This window comes from Osmerus eperlanus, chromosome 12 (assembly GCF_963692335.1).
Source record: "Osmerus eperlanus chromosome 12, fOsmEpe2.1, whole genome shotgun sequence".
Taxonomy (NCBI): Eukaryota; Metazoa; Chordata; class Actinopteri; order Osmeriformes; family Osmeridae; genus Osmerus; species Osmerus eperlanus.
This window is the reverse complement of record NC_085029.1, coordinates 8,207,467-8,231,032: the sequence shown is the minus strand read 5'-3', so window position 1 is coordinate 8,231,032 and position 23,566 is coordinate 8,207,467. Positions and strand designations below refer to the sequence as shown.

The following is a 23,566-nucleotide window of genomic DNA, read 5'->3' as shown; positions in this document are numbered from 1 at the left end:
AAAGTTGATTCAACTCATTTGGTAGAGATGCCACCTGTAGTTTTATAACACCTAACTAGGAGACGTGAAGTCTAGGGACGGGAAGTCTGGGTGACCTGGGAGTATTCTTGTCACCTGGGGAGGAAGAGACAGCTGGGAACTGATCAAGCTGCTCTGGCCCTTCCTGTTGCATGGGTGGTGTTAATTAAATACTTGTTTGAAGATGTCCACACAAAGGACAGTTGACCATTTGACTGATCAACTTCTGTGGCTTTACTATCTACTGGTTTGGGGAGAGATGCCACATCAAAGAACTGTGGGACACTTGGTATGGAGTCAAACTGTCACTGAGCAGTGCTGACCAATCACAGAGTTTGCTACATTGATGGATTGACCATCAGAAGAACCATTTGATCTAAAGTTTATATAAGGCAGGGTTTTAGGGTTGTTCTTCATCACTCTTGCGAACGACCTGTGGCTAGCACCTCCTTCGTTATGACTGATCACAAAGTACTTTGTTAATTCTTAATTTGTACAAGCAAAATAAATTTATTGAAACCGTCATCTCTTGACTATTCAAATCTACACAGTGCCACTAGAATTCTGCCATTACACCCTTTCTCTCTGCAAACAGAATGATCTGGTCTTTCCCTTTCTCTCTATAAACAGAATGATCTGGTGTCTCCCTTTCTCTCTATAAACAGAATGATTTGATCTCTTCCAGTCTTACTAAAAGCCTTAAAGAGTAACTATGACCCCCAATTTCAACCACAGTCCCATCATATTTTTTTAAACGTTATTTTCATGAATAATCATTTTGGGGCTTCCTAAAACACTCGAAATGATACATGAACACGTTCAATTATCATACACAAACCTTCCCTGTGATGTGTCAGAGTACGTCAAAAAAATCACAAAAAAATCACACATTTCTTCAAAAGTTCATAATTACTACGGACAAGGAAAGCAGTGATTTATCACCGAACAAGTGCAGATTCGCAATAACTGTCTAAATATGCATCTTCTAATGGCTGGGAGGTTGTTGTTGACAGACCAACAGACAGAGTGAGACATAGAGCTAAATGTGTCAAAATTAAAAATAACACTTTTATAAAGATTTGTCAAAATCAGTCAGTTCCGGAAAAATAGGTTATGGTGTTTAGTTCCACTTTGAGGCCGAGTCTCTCCCTGTCTGTCTACACGCAGTATTATGGTCTGGTTTCTTTCTTCATCTCTTCATTTTCACTAATGGCTTATCATTCCGGCAGTCATGGCAACACGGCTTCGCTCGAGGACGAGAACACTTCCTGTTCTTTTCCTCTGTTCTTGGGAAGCATAAAGGGCCTGGAGGCAGAGGGAGTTCAAGAGGACCTGAGTCAGGTGGAGACAGACACCTGTATCAGACCACCCCGTCTTACTAGCTCCTGCGATGGAAGGATGGATGAATGGCAGGATGGATGGATGGATGGAAGGATGGATGGATGTTATGAGTTTTACCGTGACTACCTTGTCAAAAACTCTTTGCATGCAAGGGAGGAGAGTTGGGGTTCAAACTTTACATTGGATTCAGTTAGCCGAAGCTTTCATCCCAAGAGAGCTACATGGTTTATGGAGGAAGTAGAGCAAAAGCTCAAAGATCAAAGTGTGAACATCTAACAGTATTTGAGCTGTCAGAGTCAAGGAACAGTCCACGGTAACACAAAGATCTCACCCTACAGTGCAAACAACAACATCTCAATTACCTAATTACAGTGCCATACAAAAATCTTTTGAGGTGGATTGTTTGTGTTCTTGTTCTTGAGGTATGCATCAATAATATGAAAATGTTCATTGTGGGGTGGTGTAATAAAAGTCCAAGCAAATATAAAACATATTTTCTTAGCTTCAAAATGTCCTATAATACCAAGACACCACTCCACTGGTCCGAGGGTAGTAAAATCAGTTTAATGGTCTATGGCTTGTGACAAAACTACAAATTGTCGTTAATAAATGTCCTATTAATGTTACTGACTATTAACAGGCTAATAAAGCCCCATAAAATATGTCTGGTCGGTTGTATAAAAACTAGCCAGAGATCATTATTCTTGTGAAATGGTGTCACAATTAGACTGGAATTAGAGACCTTGTTCTTGTCTCTGAGCGGGGTCTGGGTGAGGCGCATGGAGCAGGTTTCTGCTCCCCCTGGGAGCCTCTGATGGGAGGGAGGAATCCTAACCTGTTGACATCTGTGAACTTTTTGAATGGTTCTCTGAAGTTTTCCGGTAAGAGTCCCCACACAGGATTGTATTCCGAACTTCGTCTTCAGCTTTCAATCAACGTCCCCTCCAACGAGTCCATTTACAACACGGAAAATGAGGAATAGCAGTAATAGGTCCAGTCAACTCATTTTGCATGCCAAACATGTGCATGCACACACGCACGCACACACACTCAGAAGACCACACATGGACTCACATACACACAGAAGCACACACAGACTCACGTACACACGCATACATTTAGACTCATGAACAAACACACACACAGAAGCACACACACACATACACAAAAGATGAAATATTTGTTTAATCACTTCAGGACTCTGCTCAGAGCCACGGTGTGATGGATAGGGGGCCTTAGCGTCAGAGAGAGGGGGGGAGACGGACAGAGAGGAAATGACAGAGAAAAAGAGAGAGAGAGATATAAAAAGAGATATAAAGCAAAGAGAGAGAAAGAGAAAGTAAAAGAGGAACGAAAAAGAAAGACTGAGTGAAAACAAGAAAGAGGAGAGAGAGAGGCAGAGAAAGAGAGAGAGAGCGAGCGAGACAGCAAAGAGAGCGACAGAATGAGTGAAAAAGATAAATGGACGGAGAGAATTAGGTGATAAAAAGAAAAAAGAGAGAGGCAGAGGGAAAGAGAAAAGGGGGGTGGGGGAGAGAGAATGATTGGGCAGAAGTATAGAGGTTTTTCTCTCTGCAGCGGTATCATTTGAAGCGGTTTCCAGGAGAGGCTCATATGACAGTCTCTGGGTCAACAGCTCCACTGTGAGCCACACTCCCATCCTCCCTGCCCTGCTGTTCAGTCCTTGTAAACGAAAACAGGTTAGCAAACTGTTTTAATATCAATGGAAACCGTTTTTAACAACAGTATAGCCCTCCGAATTTAATAGGTTCCTGTAAAGCCACAAGTCACTTGCTGTTTTAATTGCACCGTCCTTGAAAAAGATGTTGAAAGCATTCTTCATTTAAATTAGTTTGGGAACGTTTTAACAAATTATACATTAGACTGTGGATTAGCTTCCAATTTCCTCTCCTCCCTTCTCCCCTCCACTCGTCTCTTCCCCTGCCACAACACCCCACCCCCTCCTTCCCCCCCTCCCTCGTCCCCCCCGCATCCCTCTCCCGCTGCACCTCCGTAGCCTCGGCGAGGTCGAGGCGTTCCTCGGGGTGCCACTCTGGGACCTTGTGTTTTCTAATGAATGTCAGCCGCAGCGGGGGCTGCAGGCGCCTGGCTAATCCCTGTGTTCGGAAAGATCATCATCATTACTGTTTGGTTAAAGGGAGCAGGACTGAGAGCCCCCGGTGTTCATGGGGAATAAACTCGGGAAACGGGTGAAGGAATGGGTTCGCCGTACCCAAGACAGCTGAGGTGAAGGCAGTGTGCCTGGCGGTGGACGTCGTCAATAGTGGCACATGCAGAGTGGTGGTCCATCGACCACCTGCCATCCCTTCACCCTGGGCAACCTTCGCCTGAACCTCCTGCCCCCCGTACCCAGATTCTACCCTGCCACTCCTCACCTCACCACCCCCTACCGGACTAGACCCCACTCCATTACCCCTCACCCGTGTCACTTATCTGCACCCCCGCAAGGACCACACCAAGACCAAACTCACTCATTGAGGGTTTAGGTTGGATGTACATGCAGCATCTGTAACGTGCTTTCCGACACAGCTTGTAAACAACAAAGGGAATTTGATTCAGATGAGAAAAACACTAACAAACATGGATGTTCTGTAGATCGCCAGGGTAACCTGAGGTGGCAGAACCCTTCTCCATGAGTGGGGCGTTATATAGCCAGCGTTCCGTTCCACCCCATTTAACGATGGCTGATTCCTCCGACATGCTCCCATCCAGTCCTCTCAGTTCATTAGAGACGACATCCACAGCACCTGACTTAACGACACAGCTGTCTTAACGAGACAGAATCAATTAGTGCACATTCATCCACTTAACGAGCCGGGTTCAATTAGAGCTCTGGTCTACTGATGCCAGACTTCTGGTCTGTTGATGCTGAAGGAATCACCCTGCAGGCAACAGATACTTTTTGAGTCGATGGTTGGCTTTTACAACAAGTTAAATCAATGCTGGATTGAAATAATGTATGGAAAATGTCGCTGTCGCAATTAGTAAAAACACTGCACAAAGGCATTGCTCAACTCTGTTCTGCTCTACTCTTCTCTAAAATCCTTTACTCTGTGGTCCTCTACTCTACAATCCTTGACTCTACTGTATTGTACTCTACTCAGCTGTACTCTAAAATGTTGTGTCCTAATGCACACGTTGGCATGTGCACTTTAGGTAGAGAGGAACGCTGTTTCATTTCCAATGTCACTGTATCATGTTCATGATTGGAAATAACAAATAAAACACACTTGATAGCCTACAATCCTTGACCCTTCTCTATTCTACTCTTCTCTGCTATGATCTACTCTGCAGTCCTCTACGCCAGGCTCACTGGATCGATACGACCTACAGCACTGTGTAATCATGTCGTCTGACCACAGTCACATGAAATCCTCAGTGCTGTGTGTGTGACACAGCACTGAGGATGAGTCTGTAGGCTGTCCTGCATGTGCAGGCCCTGGAGGTCAGCAGAGCTACAGGAGAGTCTGGAGGTGTTGCTGCCCGGGTCAGTCTGATTATGAGTCTGAATGGAGGAGAGTCTGGAGAGTGGGGGCAGGAGAAGAGGGAGACGGTGGAGGATGGAGAAGGAAAGATGGGCAGGGGGAGAGAGAGAGAGAGAGAGAGAGAGAGAGAGAGAGAGAGGAGGGCCTGAGATGAGTAGAAAGCTGTCTTTCAGGTCATCTTGATCTGCTGCTTTCATGCTTGTGTGGGTGTGTCTTGGGTGTGCGTCTTTGATGTGTGTGTGTGTGTGTGTCATCTTGACCTGCTACTTTCATGCTTGGGTAAGTGTGTGTGTGTGTTTTGGGCGTGTCATGGCTTGTTGCTTGGGTGTGTCTTGGGTGTGCGTCATTAGTGTGTGTGTATCTTTTGGGTGTTTGTCTTGGGTATGTGTGTGTGTGTCTTGTGTGAGTGTGTATCTTGGGTGTGTTTCCTTCTCTTCTCTCCTCTATATCTTTCTGTCTCTACCTGCCCCCCTCTCCTGTTCCATCAGACGAGCGCAGAGTGAAGGGGCTGGTGAGGAAGGCTCTGATGAGCCAGCGTCTTCAGATGGATGTCCTCCATGTCATGGTGACCCAGCTGTGTCACATATATAGCAGAATCAACAACTCATAACTCATTTAGTCCAACCCAGACCAGACCATGATACTCAACCCCTCTACCTGACTCAGATTGAACCCCTCTACCTAACCCAGAACAAAACTCAGTACTAAACCCATCTACCTAACCCACACTGAACTACGGTGCCAAACAGAAGAATACGTTTTTGCTGTGATGAAACAGAGTTTGAACATTCTGACTGAAAAGGTTGCTGACCGCTGTCTTGCATAGCTTACATAACATACTGTAATACAAAGACGATGTGATATGTATGATTCATGATATAGACATGGAGGATGAAGCTACAGTGTACGTCATCACTCTAAGAAAGTTTCCCCAGCATTTTAAAGAGAGTGTGTAAAGCCCCTGCTGAAATAAAACTCACTACACACACACGCACATGCATACACACACACACACACAGACAAACACACACACACAAAGGGGATTGTGTCCTCACATCCCAGCCTTTGCCAACGCAATCAAAGAAAACCCATGATATATGCAACTGAAACGGCATATGGTTTAAATCACAAGGGGATAGCTTCAGGTCCCGGGTGTGGGAGAAAGATCCACCTCAGGGAGCTGTCGGGCCGAGGCTTCCCTGGATAGGAGCCACCAACACTGGTGAGGGACAGATGGTGAGGTGCCTGTCAGGTTGCAGGGTGAAGAGAGAGGTTTCACACACATGTAGGGGGTCAGGGCTGGGTCTAGGCTGCCAGAACATGCCTGTGTACGGTGAACAGATGGTGGACCGAACCGCATTGATCCTGGGTCTGAGGAGGAAGGAGATGGAAGGATGGAACCTGGAGGATAAGGACTGGGATGGAGGACAGAAAGGAGGAGGAGGGTAGAGATGAGAGGGGTAGAGGAGGAGGGTAGAGATGAGAGAGGAAGAGGAGGAGGGTAGAGATGTGAGGGAGGAGAAGGACAGAGATGAGAGAAAGGAGGAGAAGGGGAGGATTGAGAGATAAGGAGAAGAAAGGGGCAGGGAGGAGCGAGAGGAAGAGGAGGGTACGGATGAGAGAGAGGGGGAGGAAAAGGGAGGTAGGAGAGAGAGGGAGGGGAAGGGAGGGAGGCAGGGATGAGAGAGAGAAGGAGGAGGCAGGAAGACTGAATGGAAGAGGGAGAGGTCATGGATTCTAAAAGATGGACTGATGGAGAGGCGAGTGTCAGGGCCTTGGAGAGAAAGAGAGGATGAGGGGTCAGATGTTTTTGGCAGTTGATGCCTTGATCGAACTAATGAAGAGAGGAAGATGTAAAGAGAGAGAGCGAGAGAGAATGAGGACAGAGAGGCCGTTTAGGAAGGAAAGGTGTCGAGAGATATAGATACACAAGTGGTTTGGAGGGACTGTGAAGGGACGAGTTCTCTGACGAACCAACATGCAGAAGCCGTGCTGTTCCTCAGACGATGTGTCGAGCTGTCCTGCAGAGTCGGCACCCCTCTACCAGGGATACCGTCTCATTCACATCTCTTGTCCACATCTCCGAATCAATCATGAGTCATTTAGACACGGTGCGTCTGTTGCGAAGCCCTCTGTGACTCATTTTAATTTGAATCAGGTTACAGTTACTCCTGACCTGTCAATCATTTGAGATTGAAACTCATTTCCAGGACATTGATTTGTGAGGCTGCCGGCATTCTCTCTGGTAACATGAAGCAGGTCTTCTATCAGATGCGTGTTGTCATGTCCTCATCGTACCGCACGGTAACTCTCTCGCCATCACTCCTGTTAGCAGCCTTGTGTACAAGGTGTTTAATGGAGGTTTTACTCAAATGTTTTCTGTCAGATCTGGGAGCCTGTTTATGTGTTTGGGTGTGTGTGGGTTTGTGTGTGTGCGTGCGTGCGTGTGTGTGCGTGTGTGTGTGTGTGTGTGTGTGTGTGTGTGTGTGTGTGTGGGGGGGGGGGGGGTTAAGTGTGCAGACATACTCCACTCCAGTATCCATCCTATACACCACAGGGGGGCTGACCACTCAATATGTGAACTGCAGAGACATAACGATCCCATGCTGGGACATCTGTGTGTGTGTGTGTGTGTTTTCCGAAGCTGGCTTCCACCACAAGGAAGCATTTATAAACATGCTGCACCAACAGCACATGCACGTCATCCCTGTTTTGAAAGAGATACATGGAGGTTGACATTGATTGGAGAGTGAGATGGACCAATAGCATTGATCCTGGGATGCACCAGACCACAAGATCATTGCATCAGACCTGTTGTCATCACAGCTCCAGCAGAAAAACAGCAACAACAACAACAAACAACAACAAACACAACAACGACAAGGGAATTATAGTTCCACCCTCAAATATAAATGGTGAAGTAGTAGAGCGGGTCACAACATACACATATTTGGGTGTTGAAATAGATAATAAACTGACTTTTAATGAATGTGCACAAAATAAGTCCAAAATGTTGCAGAAGAGGATGTTTTTTCTGAGGAAACTTAACCATTTTAGAATAAACAGCTGTATTCTTCAGATGTTTTACAAAGCTCTCTTGCAGAGTGTCTTATCTTTTGGTCTTTTTTGTGCCTTTGGTAACATGTATATTAAGGATCAGAATAAATTGCAACGAAAAGTCAAAACAGCCAGTAAGATCATTGGAGTTGATCAGGTATCTGTAGCCCAATTGTACAACAATCTTAGTCTTAAAAAGACAAAACAAATTATAAATGATTCAACCCACCCTCTTCATCAGAATTTCTTAAAAAGCAACAGGTCAAGTGGCAGACTACTGCAAAGGAAAATTAGGACCACAAGGTACAGCAATTCCTTTGTGTCTACAGCAATTAGACTGTACAACAATCAGCTAGCATTCAGCTAGTTTATTTTTTATTTTCTTATATATTACATATATTACATATGTTACAATGTTAACTGTTTTTGTATGTAATGCTTTTGTATTTATGTATTTATGTTTTTATTTGTATGCAGCAGGCTATCTAACAATGGAGCGTGTAATGGTGACCATATGAATTTCCTACTTGTGGATAATAAAGTTTACCTTGACCTTGACAAGAACAACAATGATGACAGCGACAACAACCGCAAACAACCAACTACAAAAACAGAAATCAGTACAACTGAATGCATCTTTCAGTCCTAAAAGAAAATACATTTCCACCCAAATGCTTCCGGTTCTATAAAAATAAGCACATTCCCAGACACAAAAAAACATATTTTTTTCCCCAGCCTGACCAGAATCAACGAAGGCAATATATTCTCCTCCAGCACAGAGTGAGTTCAAAACCAATCCTGACAGTGTGGCAAACATTCGTTCAGATTGCCTGCTAATACAAAGCCTTCAGTCACAACAACCTCCAGAAGAACATTTACATAATTGAATCCAATGAAAGGACTCTGCTGATGCACTCAAATGAATCCCACCCACTTTCAAATGGCATCTCTGACCAGTGTGGAGCTCACCTCAGCTTGTTCCAGCGCAGACACGACACCTAGTTCCCCCTGTCAGTACATGTTGTGCCTTTCTGCCCTCACCCACCACCCTCCGTGGCCGGATTTGACCCACGCTAGCAGATTGCTCCAATTGTATTATGCTCCGTAAATCCCTGAATATGCCCTGTGTGTTCCCAGGTTATAAACTGATAATCTGCTTGCCAGCTTCAATCAGACAGAAAGTGTGGTATTAGCTCAGGTGCGTGAGATTAGGACTGAAGGGCAGGAGTTATCTGATGGAAATAGGTCCATGTCACCTTCTGCACTGACCCTCTGGCTGAGCTGGGGCAGACTGGTAGATAGAGAGGGGCCTGGGGCCCGTTCTCCGTACGTCGCTTATTACATCCGAGATCAAATGACACATCCAAGACGACTTCATCTTGCTAATCATGATCTGGCTAATTCGGTTCTTCGAACACCCATGTTGTTTATAATTAGTATAGCTGGATTGAGTTATGCGTTGGTCTAAAAGGGGGTGTGTATCGATAGTAGAAACCTTGATCAGCAACGCTGCTATTGGCTGCTCACATAAGTCTATGGCTGCTCACCGTGGCCAAAATGAGCGCCCTGTTTTTTCCGCAACAGAGCCAACAGAGCAACAGCTTGCTCGAAGGTTACTCCGAATTTGAAGATTTTATCAGAACGCCAGGGAACACCTCAAAGTCTGCAAAATCCAAGAAAGAGGGCTGGCAAAAAGTAGCAGACCAAATTAAATGTAGAGGAGTGACCGCGCGTTTTATCGCTTATTACAGTAAGCTAGGCCTATGTTTTTTTTTTTTCTTCATACTTTCATATTTTCATTTATCATCTTTAATGTCATATGATGTGGTTTCAACAAATGTATTATGTAAATGACACCCTCACAAAAAAAACGATAGGCTATCCTCTCAAAAAGTATAGGCGAGCATATCGCGCTGTGCTTAAGGAGCCTATCTATCACGCAATGAGCAATTCATTCGGTTTCATGTTAAATTCTGCTAATTATTCTTGCACCTTCTGCAACAGGTTCCTGTAGTAAAAACAGACAAGACATGTCTGTGACAGACTTCCTGTATCACCTCTGCTTGTAAAGCCTCAATCTAATCAATCTAATTTCGCTCTGGATAAAAGCGTCTGCTAAATGACTAAATGTAATCATGTTTACATAAAATAGGCTAAAATAAGCTTACGGACCTGTTGCTATGACAGCAAGTCCAGGATGAGCTTCGAAGGACCGAACAATCCAAGATAATGACAAATCGTCAACAATCAAATCCAGCTAACTGAGTTAGCGATGTACGGAGAACGGGCCCCAGGTGACTGTGTGTGTGTGTGTTTGTTTACCTATGACACACTACACCTTGTTTGGAGTCCAATGTGTTGTTGAATTAAATTATATAACATGTATGATACTGAACTTAAATAAACTTATATAACATAAATAACAAATTACTCTGATAAACTTAATTGCCAAATGGTTTATGGGTGACAAATCTGAGTGTGTGTGTATGTGTGTGTGCACGTGTGCGTGTGTGTGTCTGTTGTGTGTCTGGTGTGTGAGTGTAGGAGTGGTAGAGAGCAACTCGTACCAGAGTTCTGCCTGGTGGATAACAAACACGAGGCAAAACAATATGCACTTAACACAGCTACATGAGGTTTGTGTGTAGGTGTATGCATGTATGTGCCTGTGTGTTTGCGTGCGTGCGTTTTTTGTGTGTGTTTTTCTCACATTGCAATGACAGAGAGCTACTAGTCTTTGAGGACACTTGAGGTAAAATAGGTTTTCAAGAACACTGTCACAGATGCATATTGCATCCAGCAAGTCCAGTATTACACCGTATGGGATGTTTCTGTCTGGAAAAGCCTCCATAAGTCACCCAGATGGGGCTAGCTGTGACTGTGTGTGTGTGTGTCTGACTGTGTGTGTGTGTGTGGGGGGGGGGATAATAATGCTGCCTGGACATTTGCAGATTTACTGATATGGGCAAGAAGAAAATGAAATCTAACAGCCCTGAGATGTTTGTGGCTCATTCGTCAGATGCTCTCAGTATGTGGAAGGATACAGTGCTTAGAAGGACAGCTCTAATCACTCTATACTGCTGCTTGCTGTTTTTTTATGAACACATTCAGTGTATTACATGTTCAGAAACCTTTTTTTATTATTATTATAGATATTTCACTCCCCTGAAGATAGACTAAGTGTGATGGTATTTCTAAGAAGGCATCTATATATATTTCTGTGTGTGTGTGTGTTTGTGCGTGTGTGTGTGTGTGTAAATCACACCTTGTGTAGACTTGGGGGGATGCATAAAATGGCCCAAATGATTTTGGTCGTTTTTTTTATGAACGTATATAATTGAGATGCCATATTTACCTCAGTCACAATTAAAACATTTGAAACGTGTCCACATCAATCAACGGAGCTGTCTGTCCAGATGAAACAATCCCCATTAGAGGTGTTAAGCTGATGAGCCATCCAGTGGAGTGTATTTTTAAACTGCCAACCAATTTGTTGATTGATGGACGAGAATCTGCGTTCATCGTTTAATCTCTCTCTGTACGGGCGGAGCGGGAGAGAGTCTCGGCCGGGAACGAGAAAACGCTGTGCTTTTTTTTTTTTTTGGGGGGTGGGGGGGTGGGGGGGGAGTGGGGTGGGGGGGGTGGGGTGGGGGGGTGGGGTGGGGTGCACATTTGTGTGGAACAAGCCTCGGGGTAGAGAGGCAGATTGAGAAGAGAGAACGTTTTTCATTACTTGTAAAAACCTGTCCTGTCAATCAGTCGGATGTGTTTAACCTAATAGAGAAATGAATTTGCAAGCAGTCGGGAACGTTCCCATTCCCTCCCTTGCTTCATGCTCACAGACACACATACACACACAAACACACGCACTGCACTCGCACTGCACTGCCTCCATATAGTGCTCACTCACTAATCAGCATATTCAAATAGGGTTTAATGCATTCTGTCATTGTGTGCTCGTGGAAGACAAACAGCAAAGGGCTCAGAGGGCCGGAGATGGACAGAAGAAAGGAGAGAGGCAACACGTGAAAAGAGAAGATAATTGTGTCCTGTGTCTTGGTCATCCAGTGAATGTATGAACTTGATTGGATATAACCAAATGAGAGTGCAAGCATAGCTAAGGTGTGTGTCATTTAAAGGAACTCTCATTGGTTTGTCAGTATGTTGTGGAAACATGATTGTGAAAAATCTTAAACTCAACCAAACCATTAAAAAAAATATTCAAGCAACACGTCCCCATCAACATATTTAATTTATGTCACCCTGCCTGCCTGCCTGCCTGCCCGCCCGCCCGCCCGCCCGCCTGCCTGCCTGCCTTCCTTCCTTCCTTCCTTCCTTCCTTCCTTCCTTCCTGCCTGTTTATCTGTCTGCCTGTCTGCCTGTCTGCCTGTCTTATTGTCTGTCTCTGCCTGCCTGCCTTCCTGCCTTCCTGCCTGTCCGCCTGTTTATCTGTCTGCCTGTCTGCCTGTCTGTGTGCCTGTGTGCCTGTCTGCCTTTCTGCCTGACTGCTGTCCTGTCTACCTGTCTCTGTCTATCTCTCTGCCTGTCTATCTGTCCGTCTGTTAGTCCGTCTGTCAAATTGGCATGTGAGGAAAATAACGTCCACAGTCAACCAGACCTCTGCCGCATTAATCATAATTAGCGTAAATGAAATCTTCAGCATGTTGCTTTTTCTCATCTGCTCTCCCTCTCTATCTCTCTCTCCCTCTCTAGCTCTCTCTCTCCTCTCTCTCTTTCTCCCTCTCCTCTCACACTGATACTCCCTTTCTCTCTCTGTCCATCTCCCTCCCACTGTCTGTTTCCCGCCTGATAATCTCCCTCAGCCCGACCTGCGTCCATCTGTTTCTGGGAAGGTAAAGTCATTTAAGAAAAATCAAATCATTTGGCTGTCCTTAATGTGTTTTGATTTTCCCATTAGCGGGCAGTCATTCTTCCCCATGCAGGCATCAAGATAATTAGCATCTCTCATTTGCATAGCTCTGGCCCCTGAACCTCTGGTGCATTGATCTGGGTTCAGAGACTGGGCTATAGCTGGGAGGGGGCCGCTGGGCACTGGGAGCTCTCCTCTCTGTCATCGCTGATTGAACTGTCTGGAACGAGGGTGGGTCCGGATTTATCAGAAACACATTAGACCTGTCTGTGTTTGTGTCACTTTCTATTTGTCTGGTTAGCGTGGCACAGGGGCTGGAACCCAGTCCTCTCAGCTCAGCTTGGACACGCAGGCCGGCCGGCCTCCTCGCAGTCGGAGCGGAAAATGTAAGCCGACTCGTAATCGATCATATGTGAGGCTTTGGCTTGGCTGTTGTTGGATGCACGCACGCACGCACACACTTACTGGCACGCGTAGACACCCAGCTGACCTCCCAGCAAGCGCTGACACACAGCTGCCTGACTGTGAGTGGGAGCCAGAAACTGACCCTCATCCTCAACCTCTTCCCTCTCCCTTCCTTTGACCTTGGCAAGAGAAGCCACACAGCTGACACTCTCTCTCCCCCCCTCCATCTCTCTCTATCCCTCCCTCTGTCTCTCTCTCCCTCCTTTGTTCTTTCCCTCTCTTTCTCTCCCTCCCCCCTCTTCTTCTGTCTCTCCCTCTCTTTCTGTCCGTCTCTCTCTCCATCCCTCTCTAATGAAGACAGGTGAGGTGTTCCAGGTTGGCTGTGGGAAGTGTGTTCTGGTTTATCAGGAGGCAAACCTCCCAAATCCAGACTGTATACCTGCCAAACCTGTCCTGTTCACCCCATAACTGTCCTGTTCCGCCCAAACCTATACAGTGTACCTCACAAACCTACTCCTCACAGGTAGAAATGCACTGAGGAAAATGCTGTGTAACTTACTGCTGTTTCCCCATCAAGAGTTTCACAAGCTCTTCATCCATTGTTGGTGGTAAACAGCCCTTGGACGTTGCGTCTAATTTGGTGCTGTTCAATAAGTATTCCAGCAGGCATGAGGCAAGGTTGTCTGGCCTTTAAAAAAGATCACGGTGCTAATTGCTTCATTTGAGCATGCAATCTGTTGGGTCTGTTGGATAGAACCTGAATGCCCTCCAGGAACTGATGTGAAGTTACACTGCTACCTCCAGCCAAGGGGGACATATAAAGACTTTTCACTTTGGAAAGCTGTTAGTAGTCCAACACACTATATCTGGACTGGAATATGGATGGATAGGTGGTTGAATGGACATATGAAGGGGATAGATGGATGGATAAATGGATGAATGGCAGGATGGATAATGGATGATGGATGGATGGATGGATGGATGGATGGATAGCTAGATGGGTGGATGGGTGGGTGGATGGATGGATGATAGAATAATGTATATTACTTAGGATAAAAACATTGGATGTACAGGATAAATACATTAGAATGGATGGATGGATGGACAGGTGGATGAATGGATGAATGAATGAAAGGCTGTATAAAAAGACCTCTCAGTATCATCCCTTCTAGGCAATCCAGTTGAATCCGGCCTTTAATTCACCCTGTGACAGCATCCACAATAGGCCTAAGAATACACCAGAGGATAAATCCTTACCTCCTGCCGAACACAATGCAGCATTGTGTGCTAGCAGGAAGTATGTAACCTTTTCAAGGCTCTCTTAAAAAGAAACAGGCATTATTTTTAGGTCTCAGTACAAGGAACGAGATACAGGATGAAACCTGACAGGTAAAAGCATTGCGGTCCATGTGGCATTAGTCTGCAGGGAGGCTCTTCTCTGATGTGGAAAAGTGCCACTTAAAACAACCCTGTGTGCGGTATTGATTGTCCATCATACTCTGCCTCTCGCTAGACCTAAAGAAGGAGAACATTTCAGAAACCCCGCAAAAGGGCGAGAGGGGTATCAGACGGAAAAATCACGTAAGTACTCAGGGTCTGGAACGCATTGTGACACAATCATAAGACATGTCAGAGGAACTCATACAGCGGATAACGCAATACATAAAAAATATGATTTTTAAGCGATCGCTAAATAAGTTCAAAACGTTTCAGTTAAGCTCGTTGTCACCCTAGTACAGTTTTAGACCTATTCGTGTATAGTCTGTTACACGTAGACAGTGTTTCATCGGAATCAATGTATACAGCTAAAGCTTTTTCTATTTAGGTTCACAAACAAATCTTGTTTCAATGTAGGCCTATATGCAGTTGCACTGTGTAAAGTAAACCTTAATATCGACTACGGGGTGAAATCAATGTGGGTGTTCGTACCGATTTGAATTTACTGTTCATACACAATCTGTACACAGTAAAGCTGCCATCTCTTCTTTCAGACACTGGTGCCAGCGGCGGTCCCAGTAACGATTTATGTTTACCGTTACCGTCATGATCGGTTGTTTTCCAGGTCTAGTGTTTGTAATACGTCTATCTGTTCAGCCCAAGCCGTTGTTGCCGTGCCTCCAGGCTAAATTGCACCTAAGATTTTAATGACTGTGAAATCCCCATTTACTTACTTTTTCTACTCGCATTCATATTATGTACAATTATCTCCGGCCTACGGTCCGCACTTCTGTGTCTCACTAACCGTATCTGGAGGAAGAGATCCTTCGCTGAACTACTCCTGAGGTTTCTTTCATTTTTTTCCCATGTTCCACTTGACATCCTTGAGGGTTTATAGGTTGGTTTGGGGTGACTGATCTGTGGGCATCTAGCCCTCTGTGGCACTGCTTGTTAAAAAAAAGGGCTTGACTAATACAGTTTTGATTGGATTCCTATGAAAAGATATGCGAACATTAAACTTAAATGAAAAGTATTGGGTTGGAAGCTGTGATCTTTGTTTTTTTGTATGTTTTGACATTTTCTTCAAAGGATATCCGTTGGTGCTTACAACAGTGGGATATGGAGCTATGGTAACTAACTTTCTGGGAAGCACACAAACCGTCCACCAAAAATATGTTATCGCATATTGGTCTGCACAGATTTGTGTGAGTAATTAATACGCATATTTTAACTCTATAATAAAACCGATAACATGTCAGGTAGGTACTACTAAAGAACTTGGGTGAACATAGCTTGTGAGGTAAGGCCAATAGATTTGTGCTCCTTTAAATACAAAGATGTCTCTCTTTCTAATTTCTTTCTCTGTCTCTCTCAATTCAATTAAATTCAAAGGGCTTTATTGGCATGAAATAACAAATGTTCATATTGCCAAAGCAACAGGGAATATTAATCTATATAAATTATATATATATAGTTTATATATAGCCTACTTATATTTTACACACTCAGAGATACACACACAATAATTAGACATATACATACCTATATACACCACACAAGTGTAAAACTTTATATTAATATTATTATTATTATTCAAGAGGTTATATTATTAATGTTGCCAAACGATCAAATATCAAATAAATACTATGAATTAATTTTAAATTAAAGCTGGAGAACATGAACACAACATTAAGATTGATTTATTATATTGTTATATATATAATATTATATTGATATATATTTATACACACATCAGTCACACACACAGTAGGCTATATGTTGTGTGTGTGCATTGTGTGTGTGGACAGTCTCATTCACTATCCCTCAGGTTGTGGCATATACCCCTGTCTCCTTATCCTAGTATTTTTACCTTTGAGAGATCACTAAAATCTTTTAAATCTGAGATTACAGTTTAATTAGTTTCAGTAACCATTCCTTATATTACTGAATGTTTCACATTGTAGGAGGAAGTGCATCTCTGTCTCAACCTCACCTGTCGAACAGTGACCACATTCTCTCTCTCTCTCTCTCTCTCTCTCTCTCTCTCTCTCTCTCTCTCTCTCTCTCTCTCTCTCTCTCTCTCTCGCCTTCGTTGATCGTAGTTTGGGTACCACAGTGTCTCTTCCATCCACCTGTGCCTGCAGGTGCGCGCATGCTCTGTACGTGTGCTTTTTTATTTATTTATTTATTGCTTAACGTCCATGGCTGATGCTCAGTGGGCTTGTGGCATCGCAAGGTGCTAGAATCAGACCGCTACCGGAACTCTCCAACTCGGTAAATAAGGAAATCATGGACGTTTAAAAGTCAAGCTGGAATTTAAATTGCTGCACTTGTTCTGTATAATTCGAAGGATATCTTTAGACTATTTACTTTTTATATTGTTGGGCTTTTTTAAAACACGGTAGGCTATCTTATATAGCTTGATACACTCACAGAGCCATTAGCCAATTCACAACGTGCTCCATCATCTGTAGAGTTGGAGGGTACATTTATGTTTGAATCGTGAAAATAATGAACAGTCGGTGCAGGTGTGTCAGTACGAACAGCGGTAGCCTATACTTGAGGGGCGCGCACGGATGGCGAAGGCCAGTCGCAGTGTTCTTCTCCCGCTTTGTCGCTAAGAGTCTACTATTTTCTCCTCCATTGCCAAGAATCTCGGAGAGGGAATGGAACACGTGTGTGTTGAAACGCTAACTAGACCCTATAGACCGTACAAGATGTGTGCTTGAAGCGCGCGTAGTGCGGCACGTGTCAGTGAAGAGTGAGCAAAGCGCGCCCTCTTGCCCGTCAGTCCAAGCCGTGGTTTGACTGACTTAGTCAAAGCGAGTTTACCGTTAAACGCTGTTACTATTTGTGCTGGGTTTCAAGTTATAGCCTACCTTCCGTTGTCATTTACCATATAACTTTGTGTTTATAGGACCTGGATCACGAGCTCGACTATGGGGCGGGTTTATGCGGGATAACCGATGCCAGTTATCTGAAGTAAAACCGACGGTAAAACCGACGAGAGCGGAGTAGGCTACGTTCATGGATGCTCCTGGGACACGGTGGAATGCTACGGAGAAAACCCACTGACTGATTCGGGAAATTACATAGCTGTTTATTAACTTGGAGTGTTTCCTTCTCGCTGGAATTGTAGCTTTATGGGAAAGTGCGGCGTCATTTCTTCGCGATAAACCTGCTATGTGTCTTGTGTGGCAAACACCTCGCGGAAGGTGTACAGCGGGATATAGACTGGGACGACTGGAGATCTGCAATTGATACAACACCGTTCTTTTCGAGCGTAATGCACCTGGAATGAGGATAGACGATGGATATAATTTGGGAAATATTTATCATTCTTCAAGCCAACTTTATTGTCTGCATATCAGGTAAGTTTTCGTGAAATGTGTTAATTTCTGTTTTTCTATCCTAAGTCCGTACATAGTGGGGTTGTAACGGCAGGTGCGTTCACTTAGTGATTGACGCAATATACGCGCGGTTTTGTACAACAAAGTTACACGGATTTTAACTCTCGCTTGAATCTTAGTGTGTCATTTGTAACTATTGAAGCCGTCTGAAGTACGGCATCTCTGGGATGAGAAAAGTCGCCTCCCTTAGCCCCCCGCAGATGTTGTGGGACGCTGGACGGTTTGTGATGTGAAAATGCATTTTAAAGGGATACATTTTTCCAAGTCAAAATCCTATCAGCAGCTATACAGGTAGCCTATTTAAGATGTTGATATAATTCGAGAATTGTATGCCACGAGAAAAACTTCCAATTCGGAAGGAAATATATGATTATCATAAGAGCGAGTCACATCCATAGATAGAATGTCCCACATTTCTGATTTCTGTCTTAAAAAGGGCAATGTATTTGTTTTTTATTTATTTATTTTTGATTATATTATTCCCCTAACCTGGACTGCATGTTGCAAAAAAAAAAAATAGTGGGAAATGAAATAAGACGTGACCTAGGGTTGTATTTACTGCAAGGTGTCATCGTGGCACCTGCGTGAAAAGGCACGGTCACGTCGAGCAGAGGGGTGGGTGAAATACGAGGCTTTTCACGTGCTGTAGCGCAACATTGAACAGGTCTACAAGCAAGGTGTTAGGCTGCAGTATATGTAACGTGTTATTTGATTAAATAGTCGAGTGAGGCGAGATATATGATGTGGAGCTTTGATATTGCTCCATATACTGGAAAGATTCCAAGTGAAAATATCGAATCAATCCGGAGTTCTAGTCAGATTGACTAACCGCGCGCATCAGTGAGCGCACTTCGTGGCAATGCTCTGCGGCGATGTGTCTTCATGCGTCTCTCTTATACCCATGTGGAGAGAGAGGCATGCGAATCTTTACCAGTGTTTTTATGGCCTATTAAACTTTATAATCTATCTACGCTCATCTACGCCTATATATTCACTCTTAATGGAGACGTTAACGTTTTGGAATAAATGTTTTTTTTTACCCTCATGTCCTTGGCTGTCAGTCCAACAGCCAGTGTTTCTTTTCTATTAACACTAGGATTCTTATGCCAGCCCGGTACTCGCGTGCCAGTGGAGGTGCGACTCCAGTACCTGAGGGGCGGGTTCCCGGTCGTTGGTGTTGACGATGGGGGTAGGCATATTTATGACTTGGCTGTGCGCAAAACCACCCTCTCCCTCCCTTGCGCATCTCCGCCTGTATGAGCGTATGCTTTACGCACAACTGTCGGTTTACGCACGTCAGTCTCTTCAACCTTCAGAGCCCGCACCTCCCTCCCTCAAGGCGGAGATAACGACTAGTTACTGAAGACGACGCCACTACCAGCCAACCAACCCTCCTCCCACCTCACACGTTACCCCCCAGGAACATTCCTATACTGTAGAGGCTCTACAGAGCCAGTTTAAGATGACATAGGATAAATAAGTTCAATAAACTGCTTCGTCATTGTCGATGGAACTCCAACCCTTAATCGAATGCGGAGCAAGTATGACATCCTTGGCGCGTGCCCCTGCCGTTTATGTAACTTTAATCCGTGAGTTCCAGTTCGTTTTAATCCGTTACTTCCGACTGTGTATTGCCATGACAACAACGTGTGATACTCGTGGGACATCACGGGCTCTAATTAACTCGATATTTGTAGGTACGTTGTCACGTCCAATTTTATGATTAAGACCAAAATATACTGTATCTACAGACAGAAATACCAAATGTCTTATCAAATCGGATGGTTTTGCATAGCCCTTGAGAGCAGGCTTATCTATCAGATACAGATAAAAGGATTGGTGTATCTTCACAGTTAAATAGCCAAAGGTCCATTAAAGTTTGGATTGGGTCACTGTCTAAGCAGTTTGTTGAAGTAGCATAATACAACCAGAAAACTCAACGTTTGTGGATGTTTTCTGAATATATTGGTCTTTTCTAGAGCTTGGAAGATCTTTCTTTACCAAGAGCCCTAGCTCAACATAAATGAAGATGATATCTTAACTGAAGCCTAATCACACGAGAAAAAAAGAATTAACACAATAAATGAATATCCAAAACATTTTATTTTGGATTATAATGTAATATGTATTATCACTTGATCTAACAGATGACCCAAAAGCCGAAAAAACACCTGACACCTGAAATGCAGTGTTAGGAAGGTACAGTAGAAGGTTGTGTTACCAAAACAAGATCCATCAACATCTTCTTACCCCTGGAAATCCCAACCTCCCCCATTTACATTTACATTTTAGTCATTTAGCAGACGCTCTTATCCAGAGCGACTTACAGTAAGTACAGGGACATTCCCCCCAGGCAAGTAGGGTGAAGTGCCTTGCCCAAGGACACGTCCTTTTTGCACAGCCAGAATCGAACCAGTAACCTTCTGATTACTAGCCCAATTCCCTAAACGCTCAGCCACCTGACACATCCCCCATGCCAAGTTTCACTTGTGCAATCATTTAAGTAAACCATAAGTGTAAATGCAGTTCCTATGTACCTACATACCTACAAACCACTGAAAGACTACAGCTCATTCAAAATTCTGCAGCTAGATTATTAACCAAAACTAAAAGGAGAGAACACATTAGTCCTGTCCTAGCTACTTTACACTGGCTCCCTGTTACCTTCAGAATTGACTTTAAGGTCCTTTTCCTCACATACAAAGCTCTACACGGACAAGGACCTAGCTACATTGATAACTCCTTTATAAACTACACACCAGCTAGAACACTGCGATCATCAAATGCAGGCCTATTAGAGGTCACCAGAAGCAGTCATAAGAAGATTGGTGATTCGGCCTTTGTCAATTACGCCCCAAAACTATGGAACAAATTACCCATAAATATTAGGGAAGCAAACACTCTAGACATTTTTAAAAGACAGCTTAAAACCTACCTTTTTACCGAAGCATTTAAGTAATTTTATCTCAAAAGGGTTTTCCTACTTTTTAAAGTTGTTTTCTCTCTTGAACAGAGATCTTATTGGTATTTTTGTGAAAGAGCTATATAAATAAAGTCTTACTTACTTACTTACATTGTCGTTACTATAGGTATTGCTAAATAGTTACATGGTAGTTAATGTAACCCCAAATGTGAATTATTACAGCTAGAAATAATCCTTTGTTGCTACAGGAGAGAAGAAACAGCTTGTCCACCATCATAAAATCATTTTACAGCTGTATTATCTTCTAAACTACAACACTGTCCCTATAGGTATGGGTATATGTAATTACATGGTAGATAATTTAACCTTAATGTAAAGTGTGGCCCAGTTTTACTGCTAGTCCAGTTTATCCCTTATCACAGAAGGCTGTTCAGCTGTAGCCACCCATCCACAGGCTCCCTAGTCTGAATGTGCTGAAAGGCCCATTGTGGGAAGGATTTTAGAAGTGCCAGGTAAACAATTTGGCTTTCTATTCTCCATCTGTTTGCCTGTGTGCTGCCCGCTTTTTCTGTCCACTTATGCCTCGTCTAACTACGTCCTCAGCAGAAACCCTGTCACCGAGAACGGTTGAAATCGTTTCTCTCGTATCTGCAAGTATGTACGGCCTCGCGAACATTTACAGACATGCTCCTATACCACCCCCCCCCCCCCCCCCCCCCACACACACACACACACACACACACACACACACTCTCTCCTACACTTACACATACACACGCGCACACTACTACACTGAATCACACACACACACACACACACACTCTCTCACACACACACACTACGCCATGTTGTTTATGAACACACACAAACACGCTGTCTCGCACGCACGTAGGGCACACACACACAATGCCACACATGCAAACCCATCAACCTACCTAAACATCATATGTATATCTTTAGGAATGTCCAACGGAGCGAAGAGATGACATTTTAATGTTACAGTATTATCCTCCAGATTATGGCCTTGCTTGGTCTTCATCTAATTCCTGTAAATAATCACATGCTGCACAATATAATTACTGGTTATCCCAGAGCTCCCCCTGCATCAAGGCACATTGTTCTTTGAAGAGAGAGTAAATTAGAAAAACGTCAGAGCGTTATTGACCCTGCACCTCATAATTGCCAGGCTCTGGAATGAGACAAATAGCCAACAGCGATGACGGCATATCAACTCTTGGCTCAGCAAGACAACGTGTGCAAACAGCCTGGCGTTTTGTTAGGACCACGTCAACGGCCTTTTCACTGATCCCCCTCAACATGACGACGTGAAGAGGGGGAGCCATGCGCAAGCCCCTTTTTATAACCAGAGAAGGAGGGGCACAGGAAGGGACCCAGGAAGTGACCCGGTCCTACTTCCGGTTTCCAGGTTGTTCCGGCAGGTTGATCTTCTGTTCTGCGTGGAGATCATGGAGGTTGAAAACATCAAGAATGTTTTCCTGGTAGGACTGAGACTCACTGGAGGACTGTGGAAGGCCTTTCTTTTTGTCCCTCTCTCTCTCTCTCTCTCTCTCTCTCTCTCTCTCTCCTCTCTCTCTCATCTCTCTCTCTCTCTCTCTCTCTCTCTCTCTCTCCTTCCTTCCACCCTTTTCCTCTTTCTCTCCCCAGCCTCCTCCTTTCTCACGCTCCCTCATAATGTTCCTTTCTCTCATGCTCTCTCTCTCTCTGTCTGCCTCTCTATTTCTCCCTCTCTCTCTCTCTTTCTCAACCTCCTGCGCTCTTTCTCTGCCTCTCTCTTCCACACTGTATAGTGGGAGTCAGGTGGCTGAGTGGTTAGGGATTCGGGCTAGTAATCAGAAGGTAGCTGGTTCGATTCCGGCCATGCCTAAATGACGTTGTGTCCTTGGGCAAGGCACTTCACTCTACTTGCCTCGGGGGGAATGTCCCTGTACTTACTGTAAGTCGCTCTGGATAAGAGTGTCTACTAAATGTATCACACAATCCCTCTTTCCCCCTCTCGCCCCCCTTTCTTTCTCCCTCTCTCCTGGACTAAGCTGAATACCTTAGTGAGAGGTAAATTTAATACTCGTTTGATTAATTAACAGCTTTTCATTTTGGGTCTTGGTAGAAGTTGTTTAGTCTTTATGAAGGCGGTAAGAGATGGCTTAATGTTACCTTTGTCCCTGATGCCCTGCCCACTGTGTAGTTATCTTCCTGCAGTAATGACTCTGCTTACTGCTTATTTATCACACTGGGTTCCTCTCTCTCTCTCTCTCTCTCTCTCTCTCCTCTCCTCTCTCTCTCTCTCTCTCTCTCTCTCTTTCTCAGGGTCTCTCTTCATTCTCTCTCTCTCTCTCTCTCTCTCTCTCTCTCTCTCTCTCTCTCTCTCTCTCTCTCTCTCTCTCTCTCTCTCTCTCTCTCTCTGTCTGTCTGTCTGTCTGTCTCTCTCTCTCTCTCTCTCTCTCTCTCTCTCTCTCTCTCTCTCTCTCTCTCTCTCTCTCTCTCTCTCTCTCTCTCTCTCTCTCTCTCTCTCTGTCTCTGTCTCTGTCTCTGTCTCTCTCTCTCTCTGTCTCTCTCTCTCTCTCTCTCTCTCTCTCTCTCTCTC

General features: G+C 44.3%; 1 protein-coding gene across 1 annotated transcript in view; it reads left to right on the top strand.

The window, feature by feature from the left end:
* The first annotated feature begins 17,207 nt into the window (after positions 1 to 17,207).
* The window catches only part of ca10a (carbonic anhydrase Xa), an 84,960-nt gene continuing 78,601 nt past the window's right edge, over positions 17,208 to 23,566 (top strand). Inside the window, 1 exon segment of the mRNA XM_062474875.1 lies at positions 17,208 to 18,002. Within this exon segment, the coding sequence (XP_062330859.1) occupies positions 17,942 to 18,002 (61 nt within the window). The 5' untranslated portion in view covers positions 17,208 to 17,941.